This window comes from Schistocerca gregaria, chromosome X, assembly GCF_023897955.1.
Source record: "Schistocerca gregaria isolate iqSchGreg1 chromosome X, iqSchGreg1.2, whole genome shotgun sequence".
NCBI lineage: Eukaryota > Metazoa > Arthropoda > Insecta > Orthoptera > Acrididae > Schistocerca > Schistocerca gregaria.
The window spans coordinates 302,311,361-302,327,344 of NC_064931.1; the positions used below are offsets into that span (position 1 = coordinate 302,311,361).

General features: G+C 43.7%; 1 protein-coding gene across 1 annotated transcript in view; it reads left to right on the forward strand.

Moving 5' to 3' along the window:
* Positions 1-15,984, forward strand: part of LOC126298039 (cytosolic carboxypeptidase 6) — a 1,900,625-nt gene that overhangs the window by 270,323 nt on the left and 1,614,318 nt on the right. The window contains exon 3 of the mRNA XM_049989358.1: positions 4,796-4,920. Coding sequence (XP_049845315.1) covers positions 4,796-4,920 — 125 coding nt within the window. The remainder of the gene's footprint in view (positions 1-4,795; positions 4,921-15,984) is intronic.

Here is a 15,984-nt window from a genome sequence, read left to right on the forward strand (position 1 = left end):
CATAGTTTTCCCTAGGCCAGACTCAGCGTAAAAATACAAATATTATTTACAATTCTGCCAATAGTCATTTTTACAAAACAAACCAATTATACATCGACACACACACACACACACACACACACACACACACACACACACACACACACACACACACACACACACGTAGAACAATTACAATATATACAGACACAGTAATGTCATATTTTCAGGTAAAAATATAAGGAAAAACATTTATAGTACAATAGATGGAAACAGGAGGATATGCATTTCCGGCGTGTATTCGTCAACGCTATACTGGCGTATCAGCCGGCGTGATGGTATGGGGTGCCATTGGTTACACGTCTCGGTCACTTCTTGTTCGAATTGATGGCACTTTGAACAGTGGACGTTACATTTCAGATATGTTACGACCCGTGGCTCTACCCATCATTCGATCTCTGCGAAACCCTACATTTCAGCAGGATAATGCACGACCGCATGTTGCAGGTCTTGTACGGGAATTACTGGCCAGCACATTCTCCAGATCTCTCACCAACTGGAAACGTCTGGTCATTGGTGGCCGAGCAACTGGCTCGTCACAATACGCCAGTCGCTACTCTTGATGAACTGTGGTATCGTGTTGAAGCTGCATGGGCAGCTGTACCTGTACACGCCATCCAAGCTCTGCTTGACTCAAGGCCCAGGCCTATCAAGGCCGTTATTACGGCCGGAGGTGGTTGTTCTGGGTACTGGTTTCTCAGGATCTATGCACCCAAAGTGAGTGAAAATGTAATCACATGTCAGTTCTAGTATAATGTATTTGTCCAATGAATACCCGTTTGTCATCTGCATTCCTTCTTGGTGTAGCAATTTCAATGGCCAGCAGAGCATAATGTCGATGTACCGCTGTACTGTAAGGGTGCCATGGGTGGCAACCAAAGAGAGCTTGATGCTATGAAATGCAATAGCACCCCACACCATCTCCCCTGGTTGTCAGACCGCATGGCGGGCGATAATCAGGTTATTATCCCACCGATGTCCGCTGCGTAAAGGCACGGCTTCTTCCTGTCGTCTCTTTCACTGGTGTAGAACTGCCTGCAGTGATGTATCTCACTTCAGACTGAGCCCTGATGAGCAGCGAAGACCCATCTGAAGACGCCATAAGCAGCGGAGGGATAAAGTTAGCAGAGTTAAATGTAACTTACGTCATACAAATCATGTACAGTTTATTAAATACAAAAGCATAAAACTGAGTCTATTGTGTTAGTTGACACGGCATATTTACAGTCCACCTGAAAAGAAACGCTGGGTAGTAGACTGAATCTTTTACATGGTCATCAGTAACATGTGTTGTTAATATGGCACTTTGGAAAACATATAATGATTTACTGGTACTACATGCGTGTATTACGGCCTGAGATTCGGTGGTACTACGAAACTGCAGCATAATTGTGGAATAAGGGTTCGGGAGATGTGGTGCAGTTATGTACGCTGGATTTGGTTGTTGTTTGAGCGATGTTCAGTTGCAAAAACTTTTGTTTTTATTTTTGTTTATTATTGCATTGCCCAATCACTGCAGGTGAATATTGGTACACTGACTGTCCAGGGAAGGAGTACTTGATTTCAAAATTCAGTATCTCGAAAATTAAGATGAATAAACGAGAACAAAAAACAGTATGTTTAAGGTAAAAGTTGTAAAGAGGAGTTACACAGGTGTATCATTCCCACGTTGGAGTGTTAAAGGTGAGTAGCGTTCCGTAGGAACAGGTTGAGATCATATATTCGGTTGAACTACGTTTTTCTGGTAGTGGAATTGTACGGGTCAAAACACGGACCTACGGCCAAAAGGCGCAGTTTTCAATCACGATATAGTGTTCCAAAAACCCGATACGAAAACTTCTCGTAGCCTCTTCCGCAAACTCCAAAGGATTGGCAGCATGGCTGATGATCTAACGGAGAGTATTAGCCCTAAGAAAACGTTGTTATTCCTCAAATTTTCCCCACGGTTTCTGGAATTAATGAGCCAAATCTAAGAAAACAAGTCAGAAGAACTGCATCAGAGACTGCTTTGAAGCGTTCCAGCGCGCTGAAAATACTGAGGCCGTGCCTACACATATCTTCATCCAAAACCGTCACTTGTGTGAAGTGAAACTATAATATTCTTCTAAAGTTAATTTTTGGCTTGTTGTATGCAGCAGAGCCATTAATGGCCACTGTTCATTCGAGAAACGATCATTAGTGAAAGTTACATTGCACTGTTGTAACTGTACGTCGCTGTACAGCTAGTGTTGGAGAATTGACTATTCAAAGAGTGTTACATGAAAGATGGGGTTAGACCACATCACACCGAAGAGATGGTTCGATTTCTTGATGAATACTTAGGGACTAGAATCGCTACTTTGGATTATTGTAAATTTAGTGGCGCGGTGTTATGTTGGCTTCTATAATCGTCCAATCTGCCACCTTATGACTTCTTTTGTGGGGCACAGTTAAAGCCACTATTTACCGGAGCCATTCCTCCAACGCAAGACGACCTGTATGGCATCTGAATCAATATACGTTGAGACAATACAGAATGTGACGGCAAATTTTATTCTTCGCCTACGTCACCTCCGTACTTCTGGGAGTGATGTGATTGGAAAGGTTGCTTGCCGAGTACGATTTTAACTATACTTCCTGATATGTACGATGTGCACAGCGTAGAGCACACCTGTTAGCCGATGTTTGACAATTTCGAAACTTCTGTATAAATTCTACATACAGTTCTTAGAGATTGCAAAGGAAACAGAACTTTTATAGCACTCTTCAGTTCATCCTCGTTTTTTAGGTATTTAAATTTGAAATCAGGAGCTCCTTCACTGAACACACTGTAACTTATTTCGCTGCTTTTGTTAGGCCCAAAATGGGTTTTATATACTATAAAACTTCTGAAGCTAAACGGGAGTAACTTTGTTTATTAATTACAAAGACTGAACTTAAGTACAGGATTTGTAATCAATGAAAATGTTCGTAATATATGTGTCACCTGCAATAGTGTAAATGCAGTTCTTCATAATTGCTTTTAGTTCCACAAATACTGGAGTATATTTATCACAGGTAAGTTTCTTAACAACTCATTCAGAAGGATTTAACATATTTTCATCACATTCTGATATTTAAAAGAAAACAGCAATACGCCAATTATGTTAACTTTGACCTTGGAGTAACTTTATCCGTTAAACTGAGAAAAAGTTATGTTGATTTATTGCAGTAGTAGTAGCAGCAGCAGCAGCAGCAGCAGCAGCAGCAGCAGCAATTCGACGTTTCATGGACACAACAGGTTGTTGCAAGCCCCTGCAGATACACTGGGCTGTGCCGCCTTTATAGCCGTCCATAACAGCGAAAATGTTGCCGGTGCAAGATATTGTGCACGACCTGATCTTACGATTACGTCCCAAAAATGTTCCATAGGATACATTTCGGACGATCTGGGTGGTCAAATCATTCGCTCGAATTGTCAGGAATGTTCTTCAAACCAATCGCGAACAATTGTGGGCCGATGATATGGCGCATTATCATCCATCAAAATTCCATCTTGTTTGAGTGCATGAAGCCATGAGTGGCTGCAAATGGTATCCAAGTAGCCAATATGGCCATTTCCAGTCAGTGACTGGATGAGCTGCACTAGGAGACCCAGTCATGTCCATGTAAACAAAGCCTACAACGTTATGGAACCACCAGTGCCTTGTTGACAACTTTGGTCCATAGCTGCGTGGAGTCAGCGGCACACTCGAACCCTACCACCAGCTCTTACCAACTGAAATCTGGACTCCTCTGACCTGACCATGGCTTTACGCTGGTCTAGAGTTCAATCGATATGGTCACGAGCCGTGGAAAGGCGCTACAGGCGATATCGTGCTGTTAGCAAAGGTACTCGCGTCGGTCGTCTGCTGCCATAGCCCATTAACGCCCACGTTGATTTCTGCGGTTATTTCACTCAGTCTTCCTTGTCTGTTAGCACTCATAACTCTAAGCAAAGGGGCCGGCTGCGGTGGTCTCGCGGTTCTAGGCGTGCAGTCCGGAGCCGTGCGACTGCTACGGTCGCAGGTTCGAATCCTGCCTTGGGCATGGATATGTGTGATGTCCTTAAGTTAGTTAGGTTTAAGTAGTTCTAAGTTCTAGGGGACTAATGACCACAGCAGTTGAGTCCCATAGTGCTCAGAGCCATTTCTAAGCAAAGGCCACACCCCTCGTCCGTGATGTGAAGGCCGTCAGCCACCGCGTTTTCTGTGGTGAGAGTTAATGCCTGAAATTTGGTATTCTCGGCACACTCTTCACACTGTGGACCTCGGGATATTAAATTTCCTAACGATTTTCGAAGTTGAGTGTCCCACGTGCGTAGCTTCAACTACCATTTGGCCTTCGAAGTCTTTTAATTCTCATCCTGCGACCATAATCACGTCGGAAACCTTTTCAAATGAATAAGCTGAGTACAAATGTCGGCTCCGCCAATGCACTGCCCTTTTATACGTTGTGTATGCGATACTGTCGCCATCTGTATATGTGCATATTGTTATACCATGACCTTTGTCACTTCAGTGTATTTGGATATCATTTACTGTTGACGTTATAAGATCAGCACTCAGGTAAGCACATCCATAGGAATTCCCATGTAGAGTTCCTTATTTAACGGTCGTCGTCCATTAAGATGGTGGATCGTTGGAGCAGAACCTACACTGACCCAATTCTGTCTGTAATTAGAATTAATTAATGTATTTTTCTCACATCTCTTGGAGTACTGTGCACATTATGTAGATATTGTATTGCTGTTTCACAGGTAACCTTGGACGAGTGGACCTCATCTCGGAGTTTGAATATGACCTCTTCATACGTCCAGACACCTGTAATCCTAGGTTCCGCCTGTGGTTCAACTTCATCGTCGACAATGTGAGAACCGATCAGGTAGGACTACACAACAGAAATTCACAATATTATCATAATGCATGCGAATCTCGTATCATATTATTGAACAAACAGTTTCCTAAGTATAGTTTTGTACCTGAATAATCACTGACTGTTATTCAGTGACGTCAAAGCTAGTCGCAAGTATATTGTCACATTAGAAACCAGGTTTTACAATAATTACTACACGTCGCGCGTTATAAAGAAAGAATTACGTTAAGATGAACTTATTGTGGATGAAGGAAATTAGTGTAGACTGTCATAAACACAAGTAGAGGGCTCCAACGTATCAGTGCGACAGTGTTGTCACAGTAAGCACGATAGTATATTTCAAAGTAGTTGTTAGTAGCGTTAACCTTTGTCACGTAAATCATATTGAAAGGAAAGGAAACTCAATGTGTACTCACCAAGTGTGGTGGAGTAGATGAAGTAGATGTAAAACATTTTCATCCAGTTACATAGTTTGTAGGTGATGTTAGTACAAATGGTGCGTATTTCATACTTTCTGAAGCTATCATAACTTCATTTGTGGTGGCTAGCGAAATTACTGATGACTCTAAACTTTGCTCAGAAGGGTGAGTAAAGATGAACCTAAGCTACCTATCGAAGCGGCTAACTTTTAATTGGGAAAGGCGACGCTCACATTGCCGTCCATCCTCCTTCCCAAATCACGACATAGTCTAATAGATCCTTGAACACAACGAGGGCGGACATCCTACAGCATCCTTGCCTGGGAGCTAGAGCTTCGTCTCCAAGGACCTGAACTTCTGCGAGATGTTCAACTTCCTGGTGTCCCGCAAGTATGGAACATGTGGAAGACGTGAAACAAAATCTCCGTCGCTTGTTTAAACCCTCGTGTATAGGTAATGTGTGCACCCCTTAGCACTCAAGTTGATGAGAAGTAGAATACTCCTGATGGTACAGCTGAATTTTCCTGAACACATGCCGTTTCTGTCTCCATATTGTTTTTCAGTCGAGTTTGGATAGGTCAGCCATGCCTCCCATCTCTCAGTTAATTATGTAAATTCTGTACTGCCCATATTAGCATGCTGTTTCCGAACCGGAAATTGGGAAGCAGAAATATCCTGACACTCACGTCCATAGAGCAGGCTATACGAAACTGACGGGAGTGGAAGGGTTGCATCGTAACCAGTGCGACATTCACCCCATTTCGTAGATATCCGGTGATTCGTGATAGAAAATGATAAAACTTTCATTCCAGTCAGAAATGATGTCGATGATCATACTCATCAATATGAGGTGTTACTCCTACGGGCGTGAATGCACAGGGTGGTTATAATTAAACTGTCTCCATTTGAACCACCGTAGACAGAAAAATATTTACCGTATGGGCACACAACTTAACAGGTGTGATATTCAGTGTGTGCGCTGCAGGATAAGCGTGATAAGTTGTTGTGGTGTCGTGAATTACTATTAGGCAGCAGTATTGCATGCAGTCAGCATGGTGTGGATAAGGTAAGCAGGGCCTTGCTCGTAAGGCTATTTTATCTAAACAACCCAAGCAGTGTTGCTACTCTTCACTAGTATCGTCGAATTAAAGCAATACGGAGAGGTCGTTTGTCGCAACTACAATGAAGAACATTTTTCGGAAGTTAAAATCAACTCGCGATTTGGGAACTGCTCCTGAGAGAGACCGACGGCCAATTGGGCAAAAAATATTTTTAAGAAGCTACCGTCACCGTGACTGAGATTCCTGGACGCAAAGAGCGACCTTGAAGCACGGCACCAGCAATGGCACGACAGTTAAACGTTTCATGGCCCACTGTTCGTTGCTTGGTACTACTGTGAAATGCATCCAGGGGAATCTACAGTGCGGTCCCGGGCTGTCGTGAATGCAGGTTGTCGTCGCATTGAACAACGATTGTAACTTGGAACGTAAACATGGTACGAAACTAATATTATCATCCCATGTAAAACTTAAATACGTTTCTTACTTTGATTTATTTGTTATTTCTTTTCTGCATGTCATTATAAATATTTCCAGAAAATATCATTGTCGTGAGATCACTCGTCCCTCAGGAGTTTCCACACATGTAACGAAAATTAAATTATAACCAAACTGTACTCCTGTGTTCTTTGTGGCATGGAAGCTAATGGCTTTGGAATGTTATCTTAATTTATTGCCGTACCGGATATACATTCGGTGTCAGTTCATAACGATTGCTTGATTGAGGCTGGCTTGGAGGTATGCGTCTCCCGTCGTCACCAAGACGTTCTCTATGGAAAAAAGAGGGGACCGAATCGGCCAGTCAAATATTCGTACAATTGTCAAAGTGTTTTTGGTATGAGCTGCATTGTAGGATCTTGCGTTATCCTGTTAGTATATGTCATTTGGTGACCTAGTATGGCCACAGGGTTTAGCATCTTACCACATATCGGCCAACTTGTAGCCTTCCTTCTGGATTACCAAATCACTTCTAGAGTTATGTAAAATAGCTCGCCACACCATGATTTCAAGAGTTGGTGACGATAAGGACCCTAAAATCCTCTGCTTTCTGTGACTTATCATAAAGCGTTGGTCTGTTCGTCACTACCAGAAGTGAGACCCATCGCTGAAAATAACGAAATGTCACTTATTCCCAGTTGACCCAGGCTCTACTCCGTGCATGCTCTCTGTGGTATGGTGTCAATGGTAAAAGGCCTATAGAAACACTAGTTCCCAACCCAGCTGTCAGTAATACTTACGATCGTTTCGTGGTGACACTCTGTTTCTAACCTCCGATCGAGTTTCAGTTGTCATCCGTCTGTTTGACAAAGCCAGGCGAACAGTCCTACAATATTGTCGAGGAGAAGCTCTCCAGGGATGATTACTCTTTCTGTCAGACTATTGCCCTGACACCGTCATGTCCCCCACGAAGGGGTGAACCGCTGCGGTAATGTCCAGAGAAAAGGCCACAGACGTTGGTCTGATAAGTACATCTGTGTAATTTCTGATCGTAGGCTCGACTCCAGTCAGCCACTAGCAGTGGAGTATGAAGCTTTCATAATGCCAGTCATTCATAGTGGCGAAAAATCGTGAAAATCGTTATACAAACGTCGGGTGAGGATCCCGGGAATGAAGACGTTAGGCAAGATATAAACATTATTTTGTTGGAACAAGATATTTGTAGATGCATCTAGTGAATGAGCCTACTATTCATTATGAAAGTTACGTATACATCCATGTGCAGCCAGCGGAGTGAGCTAAAAGCTATTTCAATAACTATGTTCCACAATGCACGTATCAAATAATATTAAAATGTCTTTTATTGTATGTGAACGGTCCAACAACCAGAATTCTATCCTTTTACTTTGTGAGACCTTAGTATCACATCACGTCAGCACGATTGGTTCACTAATGCATTTACTCTGTTACTTGCATCCTTCTCAGTTCGGAGAGCGTCCACTGCAAATATTCGAATAATGCTGAAGTTCGGTTCTCTGTGGGTTCCCCCGTTTCGTCCATCGTTTACTTTTAGATTTAGTGTAGAAACCTACTTTCCGATCGAAGTCTCCTCGTTGCACGCTGCGTTTCCTATCATGTTTCTTTATGTATCGCCAGGAATGTAGCAACGAACACCAAGCTACACTCCTGGAAATGGAAAAAAGAACAGATTGACACCGGTGTGTCAGACCCACCATACTTGCTCCGGACACTGCGAGAGGGCTGTACAAGCAATGATCACACGAACGGCACAGCGGACACACCAGGAACCGCGGTGTTGGCCGTCGAATGGCGCTAGCTGCGCAGCATTTGTACACCGCCGCCGTCAGTGTCAGCCAGTTTGCCGTGGCATACGGAGCTCCATCGCAGTCTTTAACACTGGTAGCATGCCGCGACAGCGTGGACGTGAACCGTATGTACAGCTGACGGACTTTGAGCGAGGGCGTATAGTGGGCATGTGGGAGGCCAGGTGGACGTACCGCCGAATTTCTCAACACGTGGGGCGTGAGGTCACCACAGTACATCGATGTTGTCGCCAGTGGTCGGCGGAAGGTGCACGTGCCCGTCGACCTGGGACCGGACCGCAGTGACGCACGGATGCACGCCAAGACCGTAGGATCCTACGCAGTGCCGTAGGGGACCGCACCACCACTTCCCAGCAAATTAGGGACACTGTTACTCCTGGGGTAACAGCGAGGACCATTCGCAACCGTCTCCATGAAGCTGGGCTACGGTCCCGCACACCGTTAGGCCGTCTTCCGCTCACGCCCCAACATCGTGGAGCCCGCCTCCAGTGGTATCGCAACAGGCGTGAATGGAGGGACGAATGGAGACGTGTCGTCTTCAGCGATGAGAGTCGCTTCTGCCTTGGTGCCAATGATGGTCGTATGCGTGTTTGGCACCGTGCAGGTGAGCGCCACAATCAGGACTGCATACGACCGAGGCACACAGGGCCAACACCCGGCATCATGGTGTGGGGAGCGATCTCCTACACTGGCCGTACACCTCTGGTGATCGTCGAGGGGACACTGAATAGTGCACGGTACATCCAAACCGTCATCGAACCCATCGTTCTACCATTCCTAGACCGGCAAGGGAACTTGCTGTTCCAACAGGACAATGCACGTCCGCGTGTATCCCGTGCCACCCAACGTGCTCTAGAAGGTGTAAGTCAACTACCCTGGCCAGCAAGATCTCCTGATCTGTCCCCCATTGAGCATGTTTGGGACTGGATGAAGCGTCGTCTCACGCGGTCTGCACGTCCAGCACGAACGCTGGTCCAGCTGAGGCGCCAGGTGGAAATGGCATGGCAAGCCGTTCCACAGGACTACATCCAGCATCTCTACGATCGTCTCCATGGGAGAATAGCAGTCTGCATTGCTGCGAAAGGTGGATATACACTGTACTAGTGCCGACATTGTGCATGCTCTGTTGCCTGTGTCTATGTGCCTGTGGTTCTGTCAGTGTGATCATGTGATGTATCTGACCCCAGGAATGTGTCAATAAAGTTTCCCCTTCCTGGGACAATGAATTCACGGTGTTCTTATTTCATTTTCCAGGAGTGTAGATAGTTCAGTTAATAGTACACTATCCTCTTATTCAAGTGTGTTAAGATTCAAATCCTGGGCTGACCACGCATCTTCAGATTTTTTGTGGTATCCCTGAATCGATTAAGGTTATTACTCGGGTGGCTCCTCTGAATAGGACATGTCGATTTCTTTCTGTATCGTTGGCCTGTTGGAGCCTGTGTTGCGTTTCCAATAAGATAGACAGAACGTTTAAGTAACTACATTCACCTTAAACAGTTCAGGAATATCATGGTAAAGTTTAATTTGCATGAGCGGACGGGGTGTCACTTCCACTCCCCCACATTTGAATAAATTGTTTGAATCACTGCGCCATTTCGCTCTATTTTTGGAAGCAGGTTCCTACTGATGATGATCACTGATAGTACTTACTCGTTGCGAATAGTCTGTTTCCCGTATTATTGTACGCTGTGAAGAAGAAAAGTCGGAAAGTCAAAGGTACAGAACACACAATCGCCTAATACCTTACGTGCGTGATCAATTGGAAGACTACTATAGTGGCAAACAGCAGATCTCAAAACACACCGCTTGTGATGGAAATGCCACAGATTGTCTGCAGTTATTGATATCGGCGGATTTAGTGAGACGTCTGGCATGTGTCCATAACTGGAAATTATCCGTCATCATCTCAATAACGCCTAACTCGGACCATACACGAACACACGGGAGCACGCTAGGGACCTTTATCCTTTTTCTCTGTGTATCTTCACACACACGACTACAAGACGAACTGATCAGTGTATAGCAGTATTTATCACTTGCATAAATTGGCAGTCAAAAAGATAAATGGTACATCATTGATAATAATTACTATCTCAATCATTAATTAATTCAGCACTAGAATATTATCAAAGGCATCACGAGATTAAGTGAAGCATGACCGGAGTCCTGGTTTAACTAACACTTAAACATCATAAATGCAATAAAATAACACTGTACAAACACTTTTTCATACTCTCTCTTTTATGGAAATACTTTAGATTCCTTTAGCCAAAGCAATATTCAATTTAACTTCATCATAATAGAAAAGAATATAATGGGGCCCATAAACTATCATTTCCTCATCAGGAAAATTCTGTAACTATTTCAGAGACAATTTGCATTACACTAATGTGAATTTGCAACCCCACTTGAATTTGTTTATATTTCAATATTGTATAGCCGTTTACTCAAATGTTATTCTCAAATAAAACTTCAGAAATTAGTTTGTAGTATTAGTCAAGGCAAAATCAAGTTTCCTGTAAGTCAGATTACGTGCCTTTTTCATTACCTGTGAAGGAGATGGTTTAAGTAGCAACATTTATACACTTTAACACTGAAACTTTGGCACTTTCAAATTAGAAACATTTCAATGGTCATTCAGAAACAGGATACTAGGTCTTTCGCACGTTTAGGATAGGATCTAAATCGGCTTTGTGATCAGGACAATTTCAAAGTTCACAAACATGTTTTTTATCACTTGAATTATTATTGAAAAAGCACGCACACACACACACACACACACACACACACACACACACACACACACACACACACACATACTGGTTCCTATTAACATACATATCAGATTTCCTGAAGTTGGCGGAGCAGTGGCGCAATAGTAGTGGCAAGCACGTGGCTGCTATCTGTATGACCTCATGTAGTTTAGGGCTCTTTTAAAATTTCTTCTTGGTGACGTATTAATTATTTCAGAGCCATTCCATAATACAAGAGCACAATATTACAGCCGATACAACATCCGAGGCAGTTTTAACATAAATCGGCTTCCAAATGCCTCACTTAGCACCTACGGTGTTGACTGTACAACTGATGGCCAATGACTGCGTAGTGTGCTCTCTCTCCCTCCCTCCCACCCTCTCACCCTCCCTCCCTCCCTCCCTCCCAGATTGACCGCCAAATCCACCTTTTCCCGTTCGCCAAGCCCCGTCCGCAGCGGAGGGCGTTTCCTACACCTTTTCCTTTATATAATACAACTTCCCTAATTATGAACCAGTATTCAAAATTAGAGTTTCTCTTATTTTATAAAGTTTCATTATTTTTGAACATTATTAAATCTTTACAATATATACATCATAAACTTCCACTTTCTCTCTGACATTTCAAAGATCTTAACTAGTACAGAGCAATCACTCCATAGTTACATACACATAACAACACTGTACAAACTACTTACCATCTATAATGGTGTTATAAGGTCCTAACATAAAAGTACAAATTGTTTTATTTTTTATGTGGTTTCTAGATGTATTAGTTCTTCTTTTCGAGCACACGATGAAAATGGAAGCTTTTAAGAAAATTAGAGTACATCATGGTACAGTAAAAGACCGTAGAAAATTAAGTTTCCTAAATTATTGAAAGAAGAGTGAAACATTTCAGTGAAGATGATGCGTAGCGAAAGCTTTAGCATTAAAAGAGCTCTGGAACACTTTCTGTACCAGCAATAAATAGATTTATACTAAATGGGTCACTTTCTTGGCTTTTATCAGCCGAGTATATGTTCTGTAGAGAACAGATCCACGTGGATGCAAAAGTGCGCATGGCTCTCCTTTTTACATTAAGGATAAAAGAGTCGATGCATAGAATTACAGACCAAAATCGCTAACGTAGGTATGTCGACAGATCCTACAGTATATTCTAAACTCATCATTATGACGTTATTAGAGAATAGCAAGATTCTCTCAAGAAATCAGCGTGGAAACAATGGATGATGTATTGTCATCAGAGATGCCGCAACTGTATACTTTGCCGCGCGTGATTAGCAGAGCGGTCTTAGGCGCTGCAGTCATGGTCTGTGCGGCTGGTCCCGGCGGAGGTTCGAGTCCTCCCTCGGGCATGGGTGTGTGTGTTTGTCCTTAGGATAATTTAGGTTAAGTAGTGTGTAAGCTTATGGAATAATGACATTAGCAGCGAAGTCCGATAACATATGACACACATTTGAACATTTTTCTGTAGATTTTTTTATTGGTATCTTTTTTAATTGTGACTATTTACAGCTGAGATTGTCATAATAAATATTAGATGAAAACGAATGGCATGAGTTCAGCAAGCCGGCTGGAGTGGCCGAGCGGATCTAGGCGCTACAGTCTGGAACCGCGCAACCACTACGGTCACAGGTTCGAATCCTGCCTCGGGCATGGACGTGCGTGATGTCCGTAGGTTAGTTAGGTTTAAGTAGTACTAAGTTCTAGGTGACTGATGACCTCAGAAGTTAAGTCCCATAGTGCTCAGAGCCATTTGAACCATTTTTTGAGTTCAGAAATAGCTACTCGTGTACAATAGAGCTTCATTTATTCATCCACGATATCTTCTAACGGTAGATGCAGGTGAATAAGTTGTTTCCGTCCTCCATATTTCCGGAAGACGTTTGACGCTCTATCATATCGCCATGTATTAACTAAGAGACGAATGCACGGAATATCTTTACAGGTATGAAATAGCTTAGATCAGTTCTGTACTGACATTCCGTTGTAATAAATAATAGACGACGAACGTACAAGAGAAACGATAATAAAACCGAGTCTGCGTGAAGGAAACTTCTCACGTTTTTAATACATGAAACCGATATATTTAACATGATCGGCAGTTCTATCTCATTATTCGCTGAAATGCTGTTGACTTCAGTAAACATCGTCGCTGAACAACGGTCGGAAAAATGCATAACGGCTAGGAAAAATTTTCCATTGGTGTAATGAGTGGCACCTCTCTTTAAAATGGCATAAGTGAAACTTAATGGGCAAAATACAGACGAGAACTCCATAGTATAAGATTACATGATTATTGGCGGAAATTTGGAGCACTGTATATCATCTAACTATTTATATGTGGTACGAATTGAAATGTACACGTGACATGAGCATTACGAGCAGCGAATGTAAGACTTAGATTTGTTAGAAGGTGCGGGAAATCTGTAAAAGAAATCGCATACAAGAAGGTGCTTCAACCAATTTTGTAGTCATGCTTCAACTTCTGGAAACTTTATTATGTTGGTACGGTAACAGACATTGAATAAGTTTAAAGATGAATTTCTACGACATTGACAGGTGAGTATTGCCCATACTAAAATGTTATAAAGATGCAATGTGAATTTAAATGAGGAACGTTAGACGAGAAGCGACTTTGTTCTCTCAAAACTCGATTGGACACATCTAGAGAATGTGTATTTGAGCAAGATTGGGCGAACGCTCTCCTGCCACCTACGTAAATCTCGTGTAAGGATTATCAACGTTTACGTAACTTCTCTCTCCTGTAAAGTCAGGAAACCATTAAATGTACTGTTCGGCTGACTGAATAAGGAAAATGTTTCAAAACTGCGTCGACGTTAATTTAAAACTAACTATAGCTCAAATTATAATCATAAAACAAATACTTATAATGCAGTGACGACCTTACTTTTCGGATATTGTACCCTCTCAGTTAGCAGATCATACAGAGCCGGAAAACTTTTTAGACGCACACACAATAATGTTTAGTATTTCCTTTAGCATCGACAATAGTCAGACGCCTCACGGAAATAGACATATAAATCTGGAGAGTCAGGCAGTATTTCGTATCATTGGTCTCAGAGTAACTGTAGGATAAAAAATGAAATGTCGTGTGGCGATGGTCTTCCGGCGGTAGACCCGATCGCCTTGTGGGTTAATGAGGATTAAAAGATGATGATGATGATGATGATGATGATGATGATGATGATGATGATGATGATGATGATGATACAAGCATTCAATCGCTGAGCGGAGAAAATCCCACCTGGGAATGAAACCCGGGTCTCCCAGCAAGACAGGTCCTCCTAGCAGGGTTTGGTCGAGTGATGTCACTTGGCGTAACACACGTTTAAAGCGTGCTGCAAGTATCCTGGTGTAGATCTTGTAGTCGCAATTGAGAAGTGGCCGGTACGCCTGTATCCCTGTGCCGCCGGATGGTTTGTGGACAGGGATGATCATTCCTTCCACTAAGGAGGGCGGAAGAGACATATTGGGAGATATCAATTCGCTGTACATGGCAGTCCATCGCGGAGTCATGAGATCTTTAAATGTACAAGAAAACCCTATCGGAAACCCGTCCGACCCGGCGATTTGTGCAACGCTCCCTTATCAAGCGCTTGCATTACGTCGCCAGCTGTGACTTCACCTGTTAACTCCCGGTTGGCCGTCTCGTCGATGCACATCCCCTGCGGGTCTGGGGTAAGAATAGGCCCGAGGTATTCCTGCCTGTCGTAAGAGGCAACTAAAAGGAGTTTCAACCGTTTCGGCCTTCCATGTGATGGTCCCCCTTTGGGTTTGACCTCCATTTTTCAAAATTCTACAGAAATACGAGCCTTTTGGGGAAGGACGCCTTACGTGCTGTATCACTGGTTCTCAGTGTACTAAGACCTTGGCACTCAGCATTGTAACGGCGTTGTAACCGCACCCACTATTCCTCAAATAAGGCGTAAACACCTGATGGGTTGCACAAGTTACGCCCATAGTGCGTCCCCATCTGCACCTACGATTATGATGGACTTTCCATGGCGCCAGAAATCCAGCACGGTAGCCAGCCCGTTGTGGTGGGGTCGTCATGTACCCTCTAGGTTGTAGCCCCCTGACAAGACAGGGATCGTACTGCCGATACCTGAACTGCACGCTCCCCACGTCGTCCAAGTAGTAGATGCCCGTCTCCTTGGCTCGTCAGGACTCCCGGCAACGGTCATCCTGCCAGGTGGCCCTTGCTGAGGCTGGGTGGCGCCCGTGGGGAGTGCCCCTGGTCAGAGTGGGTGGTATCGTGGCGGACGTTTCGCAGATGAAACGTCAACATGTATCAGGTCGATCTGCGGCCGAGTCTTTTAAAAAGAAAGATACTGTCTCTGGTTCTGGTTCTCCTGCTCTTTCCCCCTTGGCCACTCCCTGGGAGGAAGGACAGGCCCGCCGGCTTGGGGCGAAGTACTTCCCCCGCTATTTAGTCTGTTCTCGGACCGATGGGGGGATGTTCGTCACCTCCACACCCATGTTCTTTGTCCAGCACATCGAGGATATCTTCGGGGAAATCGAGGCTCTCAGT